General features: G+C 34.4%; 2 protein-coding genes and 1 non-coding gene across 3 annotated transcripts; 1 reads left to right on the top strand and 2 right to left on the bottom strand.

Moving 5' to 3' along the window:
* Positions 1-4702: 4702 nt before the first annotated feature.
* On the bottom strand, positions 4703-12497 carry LOC102599433 (ATP-dependent zinc metalloprotease FTSH 10, mitochondrial). The gene is made up of 8 exons (XM_006340952.2): positions 12193-12497; positions 11871-12093; positions 11701-11778; positions 11277-11407; positions 9119-9604; positions 8208-8975; positions 6654-6881; positions 4703-5332 (listed from the first exon to the last, which is right to left on the bottom strand). Exons 1-8 carry the CDS (start codon positions 12250-12252, stop codon positions 4853-4855), a joined length of 2454 nt encoding a protein of 817 aa, XP_006341014.1. The 5' UTR covers positions 12253-12497; the 3' UTR covers positions 4703-4852.
* On the top strand, positions 9922-9973 carry MIR7985 (microRNA MIR7985). The gene has a single exon (NR_130350.1). It is a non-coding gene; the product is annotated as a microRNA MIR7985 (primary transcript).
* A 1098-nt stretch (positions 12498-13595) lies between the features above and the next one.
* LOC102581815 (probable WRKY transcription factor 49) lies at positions 13596-15635 on the bottom strand. Its single transcript, XM_015306060.1, has 3 exons — positions 15260-15635; positions 14691-14855; positions 13596-14223 (listed from the first exon to the last, which is right to left on the bottom strand). Exons 1-3 carry the CDS (start codon positions 15505-15507, stop codon positions 13755-13757), a joined length of 882 nt encoding a protein of 293 aa, XP_015161546.1. The 5' UTR covers positions 15508-15635; the 3' UTR covers positions 13596-13754.
* Between the last annotated feature and the right edge of the window lie 409 nt (positions 15636-16044).

Below are 16044 nucleotides of genomic sequence, written 5' to 3'. Positions count from 1 at the left end.
CCATATGAGTATATTTAATCCTCCTCAAACATTTTTTTTTGTTTTACTTTTTTTTGTTTTAATGACTAATTTAGATTTATTATTTTGATGGTCAAATTTATTTATGTTTCACTAATATTCTTGTAAAACTTATTATAGATATGACCAATTTTTTTCTTCAAATACAAAAATTAAATTGCAATATAGACAAAAAAAAAAAAACTGTTTTAAATTAAAATATAACCACAAAAAAAATAGTTTTAAATTTTTTCTTTTACACTAAGGAATGAAAGAAAAAAATAAAATAAGAATAAGAAACTAAAATAATGAAAATCAAAGAAGTCAAAAAATAATTTATGTATGAAAAATATTGAAATATACCTTGAACTTTGCTAGAAGAATCCTATATACCCCTAAATGATTTTAAAAAAAATTATAAGTCAAAAATATAAGTTTAAAATTAATTTTTTCACTTCCGTTAAATGAAGGGTATATGTGAGCTTATTTTGTAATGGTAGGGGTATATGTGAGCCGTTTGTATAACGGTAAGGGTATATATGAGCCACTTTCATAACGAGGGGCATATCAGCTCCAAATAGCAAAAGTTGAGGGGTATATCAGACCCTTTTCCCTTTTTTTAAAACAACTTTAACCACTTCATATAAAGGGCATATTATTATCACTACTTAAAAAAATGTGAATTTTCAATCAAAAATCATAGGTTCGGATCTTAGATATTGTGACACCTTTATTAAGGAGCATTTTATCCCTCTCTTTCTTTAAAGTGGGAGTTTTGACGAATTTCCTCTAAAATACATGTTTTTAGCATGGCTTAGCTACACTCATGTCATGTCAGGGTGTCCAATTGGACACTCTTCGTCGGAAAATTATACCGTATATACAAGTAAAATGATAAACAAAGTGATTAGATAACATATTCTGGACACCCTTGACACAACAATATGATGTAGTGCAGTGGTTTTAGGGCTCTTTTTATTTTTGCAAAGACACGCAAACTTATAGTAGTAGTTTTTTTTTTCTGTTTTTTTTAAGAAGAGCAGGTTCACTTTAGTACGTAGACACCCATCGTGAAATTTCTCCCCCTTCCTCCAATGTAAGAGTTTTCGACACAAATCCAAATCAGTCTGACCTCAAAACAAAAACCAAATACCAAATACCGGACGGAAAAAAAAAAAACCTGAAGTGCAGAGTTTTGAGAACCATAGAATCTGTTTATTATTATTATTTGTATTATGTGAGGTAAAGGGTCCAAGGAAAAAGACATATAGTATTAGTATTCTTTACTCTTCTTTTATATGCCATGGATCCTCACTGATTTAACAGTTACTTTGGTTGCCACTATTGCAAGGAAAATGATGATGACTGTAGATAAATACATTGCCACATCTAAAAGTCCCACTTCTATATTTGTATAATAATAAATAAAAACCTTGACATGGCATCAGCTATACACACCAAGTGTTAAAACACTTCCCTCTTCTCTTTATTTATGTACTTCATAATGAGTATACAATATATTCATCGTAATTTTACATGTGGAGTTTAAAAAAGGTAGGACATATGTAAGCATAGTAGCAAGAAAATATGACGGCAAAATAATAAAAATATAAATTAAATGAAATAACAAAAGTAATATTCGGCTACCTATTAATCTTCTAGGCTCTAGCCTAATCTTTGACATTCTTGCCTTTCTATATAGGGATATGTGATTTATAATAGGGAAAAAGGATAAATATACCCCCAAACTATCGTAAATGGTATGCAGATACCCTTCGTCATACTTTTAGGACATTGATGCCCCCGTCGTCCAAAAACTAGAGCATATATACCCTTTATACTAACGGACATACACGTGTCATAGTCTTATCCGCTGATTAAATATCGGATCGACGGATAAGATTGTGTCACGTGTCCCTATTTATCTTCCATTAGAGTGAAGGGCATATATGCTCTAGTTTTTAGATGGAAGGGGCATCAATGTCCCAATAGTATGACGGATTACGATAGTTCGGAGGTATATTTGTCATTTTTCCCTTTATAATATGATCAGAGACTATAAGAAGAGACTATAAGATTAGTTCATGAAATGATGATACGATGATGATGGATAAGTTTGGGGCACATGAGCTAAATATAGGTATAATTATACATTTAGTCGCTCACAAAAATATTTTCAGTCACTCACCAGATATATATACAAAAGAATACACTAGTTATGTATAGAATATTTATATTGTATCAACTATTATTTTGATAGAGTTGCAATACAATAAAAATTCTCTAAATATATTAGCCTAAATAGCAATATAGCAGTTAACTAAATTATAAGGAAAAGAAATTAAAAATGGTTTGAGTTCAACAACGTCAGCTTATGATTTATAGATTAGATTATTTTGAACCTATCCACTCTAGTAATAGTAATTTTGAGTGAGTTGATGACTCACCAATTTAATGATTCAAAAATTATTTTAATCCGTCTAAATTCAAGTCAAATCGCTCATTTAACTTTATCGGAGCCGAACTCATTGCACCCACACCCAAAGATGAACTAATTATCTGTGTAACTTACATATAGGATTAAACCGTTTGTAATAACATGATCAGTTAATCACTACTTAACAAGATAATAAGGATAAAAAATCATTGAATCAGCAATCGAAGTTGTATGCATTTTATGAATAGAAAACAATTGATTGGTATCCCTCAATATATCAATCTACACACGATGCCAAGGCAATTCCATGAAAACACCCCTAACAACAAAGATAAATACACAGCGTAGCTTTACTACATTGGAAACAGTTAGAAATAACGCACTGCAATCAGAAGCGTGGTAAACTAGATTTCCGCAGCCACATTTTGTCTGGTAGACTAAATTTATGCAACCTTGGGAACAGAGGCGACTCAATAGAATGGATGACCTAAAATCAAATTTTAGAAGAGGGATTTACCTTTATTTATTTAATTGATATATTATTCTCATAAATGCTTAAAAAAATATTGTAATTGATTATAATTTAATAATTAATTTTTCTTTTTAATGAACAGTATAACATTTCTTGTAATATTTTGTAAGAAAAATAATAAACATATATAAATTATTGTGCGTTACATAACAACACAAATGTTTAAATCTCTTTTATTGATTATCATTTTGAAATTTTCAATAAAATCAATTGTTAACTAAACTATCAAAATTATTCTAAAAGTTTTTAAAAATAAAATTAAGCACTTCATTGAATATTCCAATTAGAGTATCATTTTCTTTTTTACATATATAATATTTCATAATACTTTTAAGGGAAAAAAGGACAAATATACCCTCGAACTTTGATAAATGGTATGTCTATACCCTCCGTTATACTTTTCGTCCGTCTCAACCCTTGCTGTCCAATAATCGGTGCACATTTGCCCCTCCCACTAACGGCACCCTCTTTGTGTACACGTGGTGAAATCCTAAGCCACTACCCGGTTGACCAACTTTTTAAACCCAAATTCTAAGAATCCGCCCCCATAACCCAATAAACCCACCCAATTTGTGGGTAAAATATACCTTCTAAAATTTAAAATTTGGGTCTTTTCTTTAGATTTTAAACTCAATAATTAGTAAAATTTACACTCAATAATTAGGAAAATTAAACTCAATAATTAGTAAAATTTGCCGAAAAAGACTCCAATTCATTAACACCTCCACTAACAAAAGCAACAAAAACAGGCATCAACTTTCGCATCTGGGCACCACAAGCAGTAGCAGCAGACATCCAACTTTAGCTTATGAATCCTCTAACCCTTCGACTGCATTTAAGGACGAGGCTGGACAAAATGATACACTGATGTGTGTTTCTAAGAAATCGCCTGCATTTGAGGCAGCAATTGCACCGATGAACTCTCTAAAATCTGATGAACTAGGTTAGGATTTGTGAGATGAACAAAAATGACTTAGGATTTGAGTCTTTTCTTTAGATTTTAGAGAGTATATTTTACCCACAAATCGGGTGAATTTATTGGGTTATGGGGTGGGTTCTTCGGATTTGGATTAAAAGAATTGGTCAACCGGGTAGTGGCTTAGGTTTTCGCCACGTGTACACAAAGAGGGTGTTGTTAGTGGGAGGGGTAAATGTGCACCGATTATTGGACGACAAGGGCTGAGACGGACGAAAAGTATAACGAAGGATATAGACGTACCATTTATCAAAGTTCGAGGGTATATTTATCCTTTTCCCCTACTTTTAATTACAATTATAGGAATTGTTACCCTTAGAAGACATTCAACGTTAAGACAACATTTTAAAAAAAATTTAACTCTTTGATAATCTAATTAGTTTGAGCATTAAACATTTCAAAAAATTGAAGACAATCTTACCGGTCGGCGCCCACCCGACTAGAGGGACTGAGAAATTAATTGAGTACAAAACTTATCTTCAAGCTTTACCTTATTCTGATCGTTCAAAGGGCGATCGCGGGGTCACTGAATGAAGTCCTCCGTTTCTTTCGAAGGTGCTGACCCGCAGCGAGGCAGAGATGACTAAGTGACATGGAATAGTTGATTCAAATTGAAGTGAATTAGATAAATTAAGTAATAAAAAGTTAATTTCAAAAATATGTGCATATAAGAGTTTAGCAAGGGAAAAACTGTAAGCAAACCTGATACAATTAGATTACAGTATTTCTTTCACCTCATCTTTTTCTTTGTGATTTCATGGGGTGCACAAAATGAGAAATGGATTTCTGTGTTATTAATATCAAGATGTGTTTTTTTCTATCTTCTACAACTCTTTTCTAAAAAGAAGTGAAAGTGAATATCCAGAGAGCAACTACACCACCTTATCATTTACAAAGCACCAACCAACAACTACAATGGAACAACCTCAGGTACGACCGGTGGTGATCCGTTATCTTCTACAGTCTTATTTTCGGGGTTATCTTTTCTTTCTTTGTTCTCTTCTTCGAATCCTTGCTTGAATATATCATAGTTTGTGGGCTCGAGACTCTTGAATGGGCGTTCACCCAATACCCGAACCAAATCTTCTTGATGAAGGACCTCTTTCTCAAGTAGTAATTCTGCAATCTGTGCTACATGTTCTTTGTGCTTCTCTATAAGTTGCACAGTGCGTTCATATGCCTTGGAGACCCATTCTCTTACTTCAGTGTCGATAATTGCTGCTGTCTTGCTACTGTAAGGCTTTGACATCTCAAATCCATCGTCTCTTTGTGGGAAAGAAAGAAGACCAACCTTGTCACTGAAACCATAGACTGCTACTTGGGCATATGTCATTTTGGTGACTTTCTCCAAATCATTTTGGGCACCAGTCGAGATCCTCCCAATCAAAACCTAGTCAACAAATGAAATCCAAATGACAACACTTCAGGTATCTTATTCACAAATAAGAAAAAGGTAAGAAAAGCCAAGCTGCTATGATGGTAGAAAAGTGATGCTGCAGATTGGCATTTAAAAAACCAAATTCTTCATGTACACTGGGGTACTAAATCTTCTCAGACAATATACTAATAAGTTTATCCTATAAAATTCACTCAAATCAGAGCCCATCATATCCTGAGTTACTATTGTTGAGGTTAGAAAGCATATAATATAAAAGACAAACTTATCATACATCATAAGACATACAGGCCCCTTTAAATTTACATTTACTGATCTGCAAAAGTTAGGTCTTCGGCAAGAAGATACCTTCTTTAATACTACGCCTAAAGATGTCCTTTTAAGAATAAAGAACAAAAGATGTGTTGCACAACTTTAAGCCCAAAATGTATTTAAGCAGAACTGTGGAACTCGCCTAGTTTAGTTCACCTGAGATAATTCACATTCTACTCAAGTCATAAGATATTCACCTGCTACTAACTAACCTTATATTAGGGGGAAAGATAAAGAAAAGCAAAAAGAATAACAAGCATAGCTGATGCCTAGATTAGCAGAACGTGGTGAGGAAGTCTTAGGGGGTCACAAGTGTAGCTGATGCCTAGATTAATAAACACAATTCAATCACCTATTACCACCTCAACAGAATTTTATTTTTCTGACATTTCTTCATAACAACTTCTGAAAATACTAATTAGTTCTTTTTCTATATTGGGAGGAGCTTCTGCTCAGTAGTTTTCAGTTATTTTTACTCTAGAGAAGCACTGGTTTGAAACCACACAACCTATATTTTGTTCTTCTCTTTAATACAGATACAGATGCCCAAAAATCTTACACAATGACATGTCAGAGTTGGACTCGACCCTAGACCTAGCTTCCGGAAATAAAGTGCTTGGCCAGTAGCCTAAAGAAACAGGTTGTTAAGTAAGGTCAACTATATTGTTTTTGTTTTAGCATATTATTTATATAGGTATTTAGGTAGTAATATTTTTCGACGAAGCAGTGTTGGATGACACCGGTTGAACTAAGGTGCCCAAGAGCCTATTTGGCCAAGCTTTTGAGAGGTGTCAAAAGTGCTTAGTTTTTCAAAAAAGTGCTTATTGAAGTGAGGTGTTTGGCCAAACTTTTGGGAGAAAATAAGTACTTTTTATAGAAGCACTTTTGGAAAAAACGCTTTTCAAAATAAGCTGATTTTAGAAGTTTGGCCAAACAAGTTATAAGGCCATCTACAGGGAAAAATAAGAAAGCAAGATAATATTTGTTTTCCCTATATATTCACCTGCTCAGCAGCTCGACCTCCAAGAGTCATGCATGTCACATCAAATAGCTGTTCCTTAGTCATTAGAAGATTTTCATTAGGAACATACTGAGCAAATCCCAAGGCTGCCGTACCCCGAGGAACAATTGTCACTTTTAGTAATGGTTCTGCATGTTCCAAAAACCATCCAGCAACAGCATGACCAGATTCATGATAGGCAACTGTCCGCCTCTCTAGCTTGCTTATGACCTGCAGAAAGCACACAGGAAAGCTTTGAGATGTAATGTATTCCGAAACAAAAGAAATTGTTTACCCTTCAAACTTCACAACTCAACCTTGGACCAGAAATTTCTAACACTAGCCACATCATACTTCCCCAAAGTGCACGTCCACCCAAATTCCTTTTTTAATAAAACTGACAAAAAGAGAGATAGAAAAGAAAATGTACAGAAAGGTCAATCTTTGCCCACCACCCTCTCCATGCCAAGTTTGTTCCATACTCATATCAAGTCAACAAGAAGCAGTTATAGTGGTGTTGAAGTGGAGTATACCAAGAGCTACTCTCACTTCAAATACTCTCCATAATGTTACTTCTTAAACATATAAAAAGTGATCAATAACCAAAACAAAACTCTCCAAGAAAACTTTATGGATATCCCTGGATGTAGCAGCGAAGGACCAAACGGTCACCACAGCTTCCAACTCAAACCCCTACAGAAAGAGTTCTTACATTGAATATCTTGAATCTATGATGCCCGCCAAAAGAATTTGGCTGACAGGATATTCAACAAATGGTCACTCCAGTGGTTACTGACTTGGGACACTGTAATAAAAGCGGCTATTCTTACAATACTGAATGGGTATATTGGATCCTTCCCACCCAAAAAAAAGAAAACTAAATTTTCCACCTGCTACAAGGAGTTTCAGGCCTGGCCTTTAGAAGAGTATTTTGCACCCAATGACCATAAGCTTCTTGACAATTACAACATCATTTTTTATCAGGTTAAATACTTCATTGAATATTCATAACCTCCAACCAACCCCCACCTCACCCACACAAAAAAAAAAGAGAGGAAGAGAAGCAAAAGACATACTTGCCTAGTACTAAAGAAAACAGAGAAATTCCAAATTTATAATCAGCTCAAACGCTTGTAGGATTTTTCTATCATAATACCACTTCCTTCCAAGAAAGTAATAAAAACATCCCCTGATAATGCCCTAATCACAATTATATATGTTTTCCCGTAGCAACTGAGTGGTAGATCCGGGCTGGTTGGTCTGGAAAGTCATGGGAGAGGCAATAAGATTAAGATATTAGTAAATCACATAATATCCCCAGCAATTTTTTCTCTTTTTAAATTCAGAAATAGTAAGCATACGTAAATCCATGCACTTCTCTCTCTTCCTTTTTATTTCGGCGATGAGTTACATAAATCTAAACATTTCAAGCTGAAAACAATGTATTCCATAACCAAGATCCAGAACAAAGCCATTATATGAAATGTCTAGTATTGAAAATGTGCTACATATCAATGAAAAGTAGATAATGAAAGGGAAAAGCTGAGGATTGGATACCTTATTCTTCTTCTCAAGACCACCAATTACCCTATCTATGGCTGACTCAAAATGTTGCATTGTAATTATTGTGCTCTCATTCCTTGCGGCAATTAAAGCAGCTTCATTACAAACATTTGCAATGTCTGCTCCAGCAAATCCTGGTGTTAGAGCAGCAAGCCTCTGGGAATAAAAGGATGCCTCATGGTCAAGTTTCAACTTGCTCAAATAGATCCTGAATATCTGATCACGGCCTTTTATGTCTGGTTTGTCTATGGTAATTTGACGATCAAATCGACCAGGTCTTAACAAGGCTTTGTCTAATATATCAGGTCTATTTGTGCCAGCAAGTATAACCACGCCAGATGTGGTGGCAAAACCGTCCATTTCAACAAGCAGTTGATTTAAAGTGCTTTCACGTTCATCATGTCCTCCTGAAAAGCCACCTCGTCCTCTTGCTCGACCAATGGCATCAATCTCATCAATGAAAATTATACTAGGTGCACACTGCCTTGCCTCCTGAAATAAGCTCCTAACTCTGGCTGGTCCAACGCCAACAAACATCTCCATAAAATCTGATCCAGAAATAGAGAGAAAAGGTACACCAGACTCTCCTGCTGTAGCTTTGGCCAGAAGTGTCTTCCCAGTCCCAGGAGGACCCACTAGAAGAGCACCCTTCGGAATTTTGGCTCCCAACAGCTCATATTTCTTTGGGTTTTTAAGGAAGTGGACGAACTCCATGATTTCTTGCTTTGCCTCATCACATCCAGCCACATCTTTAAAGAAGACCTGTACCAAGGACATGTCAACAGACTTTCCAAGAATTAATCATGAAATATCATGGCATGAAGATATAGATTTTAAAAACACTATCAATACTTCTGAATCTGCACCCAAGTTTGAAACGTGTATGGTTAGAAACTTAGACTCACCTTATTCTTGGCATTTTTATCCATCTTTGTGAAATGCGCTTTGCCAATGTTAAATATTCCACGACCACCTTTTCCACCAGGGCCTCCAACACCCATCCCACCCTGCACTCTACGTCCCATAAAATAAAGGACAGCAAGAAGCAACACTGTTGGACCAAACCTCATCACTTCTTGGAACCAATTCAGTTCATCAACATATGTAACAGGAACATAATTATGAGGATCTATTCTTAATGCCTCCTGTGCTTCTTCAAGCTTCTCCTCGAATGACTCGACACTCCCAATGTTAAAGTAATATTTGTACTGGCTCGTATTTCTTCTATCATTTCTACCAGCTACAGGACCTTGAACAGCGTCGTCACCAATTTGATCAGGACCAGGTGCAGAGCTTCTCACATAAACTTTGGCTACAGATTTGTTAGTCACAACAATCCTATCAACAAGACCAGCTTCAAGTAGCTTGTTTTTGAACTCTTGGAAGCTAATCTGAAAATGTACATTTGGGAAAGTTGCTGTGAGAAGAAAGAGAAGCAAGTTACAGAAGACAACCAATAACTGAAGATAAGATAACTGCCCCTTTAATTATATTCGCACCAGTTTTACTCATCTCATCAGTTAAACAATACATATATGGAAAAAGTCGCATGGTTTCATAAATTCACAGTTATATCGTTATACTAAGAGAGACTCTTCATCAAAATATATGTTTGACTAAACCCTTCGGGGTGGCCGAGTGGTTTGGGCTTGGGACTTCCATGTTGGAGGTCTCAAGTTCGAAACCCCTTGCCAGCGAAAGCAAGGGGTTTGCCTTCTGGGTCGAGCTCGTCGCACCGGGCTTGCCTAGAACGGGTTACCTCTCCTATGTGGTTTGCGAGCTATTGCATAGGAGCGGGGGTTTTACCCTGTGCGCACCCAAAGGGTAGCGGCTGCGGGTTTCCCTCATCATCAAAAAAATAAATATATGTTTGAGTAAGAACATATCAGCAATAGAAGTGAGCTCTAGGAAAGTGGTGAATGGTTGTATGAAGTAGAATAAGCACCTAGATTCATTCTGATTCTTCTATGCTCATTCAACAAGTAGGAAACTTACAAGCTAGTGCGACGCAGGGCCATTACCTCATGCCAAAACTTGTCGTCAATAGGATAATAGAAACAATACTTGTTCTGACATATGTTATAAACTCTACGCTAGACAACAACCGAATTTGGATATGTTAACATAAAAAACAGATAGTAATATGAAATAGGAACATAAAGCCTATGTATCATATAAGAACCCAAGTTTTAATATTACCAAAAAGACCATAATGGAAAACATGATCAAGTCTTCCATAATTGTTACTCCTTCCATTTCAATTTATGTAGCTTGATTTGGAGGACGAGGATCAAACTAGCTAATGTTCGGTGTTGTATTCGGACATAGAATTTTCTTTTTCAATTTTTTTTACATATTAGAAGCAAATAAAAAGTACTATAAATCACAATAGTTAACAATTCAAATATTTTGGAAGTATTAGGAAAAAGTATGGTCAATGAGAATAACCTTTCACTCTCCAAATAGTAAATAAGACATATAAATGCAATAATTGCAGACTGGAAAATTGTTTTCCTTTTAACAATTAGACCAACAATCCAATATCTAGAAAAGGTTACGACTCTCCATATTACTATCCGGTATCTAAATGTTCCCGTGTAATGACTCAACCTAACAAAGTCGTCCATTCCTAATCATTTTCCTTTACGACTCATCAAATTAAACAAGAAAAATCATATTAATTGTGGAAATTTAACTGCAAATGTTCTATAGTCATAAAAGGGGATTTTATATATATATATATATGGAAAGGTAAAAAAGTGCTATTGCTGCCGTACATTTAACATCCTCTATCCAAGTGACTAATTATCTTACAGGTGACTGACTGTGTTTTTGTTTCCATTACAATTAATGTAGAGGTAAAATTGGTCTTCACATATATATTGAAATGTTTAAGATCGATTCTTCTTACAGGCCCTAAACTCATCCACTTCTAGTAAAAAGCAAAAGGTTTTTTTTTTGTGTGTGTGGGTGCATATTGTGTGGGTGAGGGCCTGAGGGGTTAGGGGGGAGCTGGAACGACAAGATCGACATGGGAGAAAAAAACTCTGTTTAAGCACTAACCTCCTGCTGCTCTCGAGGAGACATGAGGATAGATGACAGAATAAACCCAATAAATAATAAGGGTGCTAGTATATTGTAGTTTAGCTTAATGAAGTTCTCCTGAGGATTTCCTTGCTCACCTGAACCTTCCTCTGCAACAACACAAACCAAAGCAAGAATGCTCATTGTACACAACCCAGAAATAAAGCTTTAAACAGGAGAACATTTGTTTCTCCTATATATTTTTCATATAATTCTACAACCAATTTCTTACATAAATTGCATCTCCGTGCTGTATCATCAATACACAATTAGAACTTCAAAATGAAGCAGAATGGCTACAGGGGATCAATATAGGCGACTTCAACTGAGATTGACGCCTAGTTGTTGGTTTAAACATAATCCATGCATTTACCAAAACACATAAAGCAATGCACTATCATACCTTTGCCCGACTCGGCCTTTTGATTATTATTTGCTTTGGGAATTTCTATCTTGTTCTTTGGATAATAATTCTCATAGTCTACAAAAACACAACATTCAACAAATAAGCATTGAAAACCAAACAAAAATCTATACTTCATCAAAAAGCTCAATTATTCAATCAATTCTCACTTCTTCTCTTTGGCCCTTCGCTACAGAAAAACCTCCTAAGCCTAGGGCTTGCCAAAACCGAATCGAGCTCCGACAAATACGCCTTACTCAAACCTTTCCTTCCACCTCCAATCAACGTCAAATACGTTCTCACAAACCCTATCCCGCCATCAACGCGTGTAATGCACGCGCCGCCGGTTGCCACTTCATCCAACACCGCCGACCTCACTCCATATCCAACACCCTAAACATAACGATAAACAATCACAAAATTATCAATTTCCAAAAAAAAAAAAAAAAAACACCTTCATCAATAACATTAATACATGAACAGAGAGCTTACTTTGTGAATGCTGGAACGAGAAGCCTTAGATATGGAGCGGCTAATACGTGAAAGCATCATATTTTTGGTGATTTCCTTAACATGAATTTCCTTTTCAACAATTTCAAATCCTTAGAAATCGATTCTGAAAAACGGATCCTTTAAGGTAAATCGATTGTTAATATCGACGAGAAATTAGCAAAACAAAGTTTAATTTTCACAGATTTATAAGATTTTTTGCATTTGGAGCTATTGTTTAGGTCGAAGAAATTGCAGAATCAGAGAACTTTGGGTAACAGGGAAAACCGGGAAAGGAATGCCATGGTTACTACGTGAATTTACTTATTTGACCTTGGAAGGGAAATTACTTTGGTGTTTTTAAGAGTCAAACAGTTTAGGTTTTGCGGAATTTTGCGAATGAAATCTTTAATTTTTTTGAAATAAAATTTATATATTTATAAATTAAGTAGAAAGTACTATGGGTCACAATAATTGACAATTCAAAATATTTAAAAGATATATGAAAAATTTACGTTAAGAGGTAGAACTGTTTGAATCTCGAAATTCGAAATGTGTCACATTAATTAGAACGGAAGGAATAGTTTGGTAGGTGTTTAGGGGTAATTTGGTCATTGGAGTTTTTTTTTCTATGTGGTTGCAGGATAGGCCACAAGTTTGTAATGAGGTCCAATGATGGAAGCTGGACTTATTCGGGCCCAATTTTTGTATCTATGGGCTAAAAGTTGATGGACATGAAAGGTGGATGCATTTGGGCCCAATTTTTGTAGGGAAAGTTACGGATATATATTGCTCGGCCAACCAGTTTACCAACATGACTGAAATATCATAATATACACATTATTTTAGTGTATATATGTAAATAGATATATCATGTGTATAATATATATATTTAGTATGAAGTATACACAACCATGGGCGAACCCACATTAGGCTAAGGATGGTTTGATCCATACTCTTTGTCGAAAGATTATGTGGTGTATAGAGGTTAAATGTATTTATTATTCCAAATTTGATCACTTTTTGTAAAATTTCTAACTTTATCATTATACACAACCTATATACTTTGTACATATTTTGAAAAGTAGATGATCGAATAATTCGAATTCGTGATTATCCCTTTTTTTAAAAATCTATTGGCTATCATTGATGGATCTTTGAAGGGAGGAAGAACATAACTATTGCAATTTGTGATGATGGGGAAGTGAAATTATACTTTTCTTATTGACGTTTGTTTTGATAGTATTTGTCTGCTCAGCCAAAACAACTATATCCATTAGTCAATTTGTAAAAAAATATATACACTAAATATGTATATATTGTATACTATCATTTATATGTTTTTAACAAATATACATTTAACAAAATCTTATTTTGATGAGCAATTGTACCGTGTGAAAATCTTTTTTTCTATTGATTTAGGACAAGTGAGTCCAAGTAACGAATTTTACAAGGTTTTCACCCACAATTTATTTAGCTAAAAATCACCATATAATTATTTTCCTACAACAATATATAGTCTATAAATATCATACATACAATAATTTACTAGTAAAAAAAAAACACTAATTATTTGACCAAGAAAATGAAGGAGAAGTTGGTGGAGATGAGTAAGAGCAAGATGAAGAATATGAGTTTGTGGGCTTAATAATAGATGGGTTTCTAACCATTAATGGAACCATATCTTCAAGTAACCCTTGTGAGCCCATTTCATCAAAGCCCAATCCTTGTGAGCCCATTTTATCAAGGCCCAATCCTTGTTCAAGTTCAACAATTGGGCCTGGGTTGACAAGTATTGGGCTTTCATCAACTTCACTTGTGTTTTCAGATTCATAGATATGGGCTTTTGAATTTGTTACTTTGGGCTTTTTATTGGACTGATTAAGAGATTGAGGTGGATCAAGAGTGATAAATGGGTAAGCAAAATGTAGATGAAGGCCTTCATAAGTTATTATGAAAGTGTTGGGCTCATCACTGGACCTCTCAACTTGTTTTTTGGCTCCACACCTTGGATTAGTGCATTTGTAGTAGCTCCTGTTGAAATCAATTCAATAACATCAAAAAACAACAGAAATAATATTTTTTTTGGGGGGTGGAGGTGTATGAATATCCGATTTTGACGCTGTCATTTAATTTTTATCCTGTTTAAACAAAAAGATTATATATGTATTCACTTCAGATATACAGTGTCTGAAGTAGGTTTTGACATAATTTTAGGCACATGTCTAAAGTTTCATATGGTTGACCGCTGATGATTAGTCATGTTTTCTCATTTCGGTCATTTTTATTTGAATCTTGGTCAACTTTTTCCTTAATGTACATAGTTTGACATTGAACTGTTTTTGCCCGACTTCATTCATTTTTGTTCGAAGTTCATGCATGTAAGATTGAAGTTCAAACAAAAATAGATGAAGGCTGACAAAAATAATTGAACTTCAAAACCAAAAATGACTAAAATGAGGCAAAAATTAAATAGGTATATATGAGCATATATATTATACCTTGGATATGGGCTATTCTTGATGGATTTTTGGCCATATTTTCTCCACTTATAACCATCATCAGCCATTGCATTACCACAACTCTGTATTCTCAATGTATATTTAGCCTCATGAGCCTCATGCTTATTCATCATCATGTCTAACCCTCTTCCCAACCCTAAATTCCTGCATTAATATGAACAAAATTCAATTTCATTGCAAAGGAAAACAAAAAGAACAAGACAATATTTGCTCTAATATAGTATACAAAAAGAACAAGAAAAAGTTAACTAGTCTAAAGAACATAAGTTATGTAAATTTTGTTTACACTCTTAGAGTAATTTAACATGTTATAGCAGGTCAGAGTTCCCTTCATATATTCTTATTCTTATTCAAAGAATTCAAGTTCGAAATCTTGGAAAAAATCACATTTAGTAGGAAGACTTTATCTTCCAAAAGTGAAACTTTCCAATGCGGATGAGAAAGCAAATAAGTAATGCTTATTATAGAGATCGAACATAAATAATTTTTTTACACTGTCAGTGTATAGAACTTATAAAACTAAAAGCATCAAGAGAGAAAATTCAAACCTAGCATCATGAGATTGAAGTACTCCATTACTTGTCATAGACAAACCACTCTCTACATCAACATGAATATTGTTAGGCCATGGGGAAAGTGAAGAAATAGAGCTCTTTGTTACATCAAGTGAATAATAATTATCACTTGAAGAAGTTGTTGAGTCATGTTGAGGTGCTAAAAAGAATGGTGATTCATCATCAAGAAGTTCTTTTATCAACTCATCTTCATAAGACCGTGAATATTTCTCCATTAACATTTTCACTACAATGACTATATTTTAATTAATTTGCTAGATTTTTTTGGTAACAATTATGAGGGATTTTAAAGAATTTTGAGGAAAAATGTGAAGGGAGAGTGGAGTAGATGAAGAAAAATCAAAGTTGATGTTTTTTGTTTTGTGTTATAAAGTATTATTGGTAGTTGATGCTTTATGTGTACATATTTATAATTTAGAGGGATAAGGTATGTAGAGTCTAGTTTTTTAAAAAATAAATTGATTTCTAAGTGTCAATTGTACAATACATTGGAATATTTTCAATTCTTATGTATAATATATTAAAATGTATTAATTCTATGCACAAGAACATAATGTATTATTTCAGATTAGCTGAACTTGCTTTCAAATTATTAATAGGCAATAAAATATCAAGAGCCAGTTTACTCAGCTAGTGACAGTTTTTTTTCCTTTTTAATTTGGCGGATTAATTCAAATTTGCATCGAAACATTTCACTTTACGTATAAAACACTTTCTACAAATGTGACTCTATTTTAGAGCTCGAATACGAGACCTGA

Source organism: Solanum tuberosum, unplaced genomic scaffold (assembly GCF_000226075.1).
Source record: "Solanum tuberosum cultivar DM 1-3 516 R44 unplaced genomic scaffold, SolTub_3.0 scf00021, whole genome shotgun sequence".
NCBI lineage: Eukaryota > Viridiplantae > Streptophyta > Magnoliopsida > Solanales > Solanaceae > Solanum > Solanum tuberosum.
The sequence above is the reverse complement of the archived record's forward strand: the minus strand, read 5'-3'. Positions and strand labels throughout refer to the sequence as shown.

Excerpts from the sequence above, each read along its gene's own strand:
- LOC102581815 (XM_015306060.1), bottom strand. The coding sequence starts at position 15,507 with ATGTTAATGGAGAAATATTCACGGTCTTATGAAGATGAGTTGATAAAA. Across the intron at positions 14,856-15,259 it reads CTTCAATCTCATGATGCTAG|GAATTTAGGGTTGGGAAGAG; the intron begins GTTTGAATTTTC and ends ATATTAATGCAG. Across the intron at positions 14,224-14,690 it reads AAGAATAGCCCATATCCAAG|GAGCTACTACAAATGCACTA; the intron begins GTATAATATATA and ends TGATTTCAACAG.
- LOC102599433 (XM_006340952.2), bottom strand. The coding sequence starts at position 12,252 with ATGATGCTTTCACGTATTAGCCGCTCCATATCTAAGGCTTCTCGTTCC. Across the intron at positions 12,094-12,192 it reads CTCGTTCCAGCATTCACAAA|GGTGTTGGATATGGAGTGAG; the intron begins GTAAGCTCTCTG and ends CGTTATGTTTAG. Across the intron at positions 11,779-11,870 it reads CGAAGGGCCAAAGAGAAGAA|ACTATGAGAATTATTATCCA; the intron begins GTGAGAATTGAT and ends GTGTTTTTGTAG.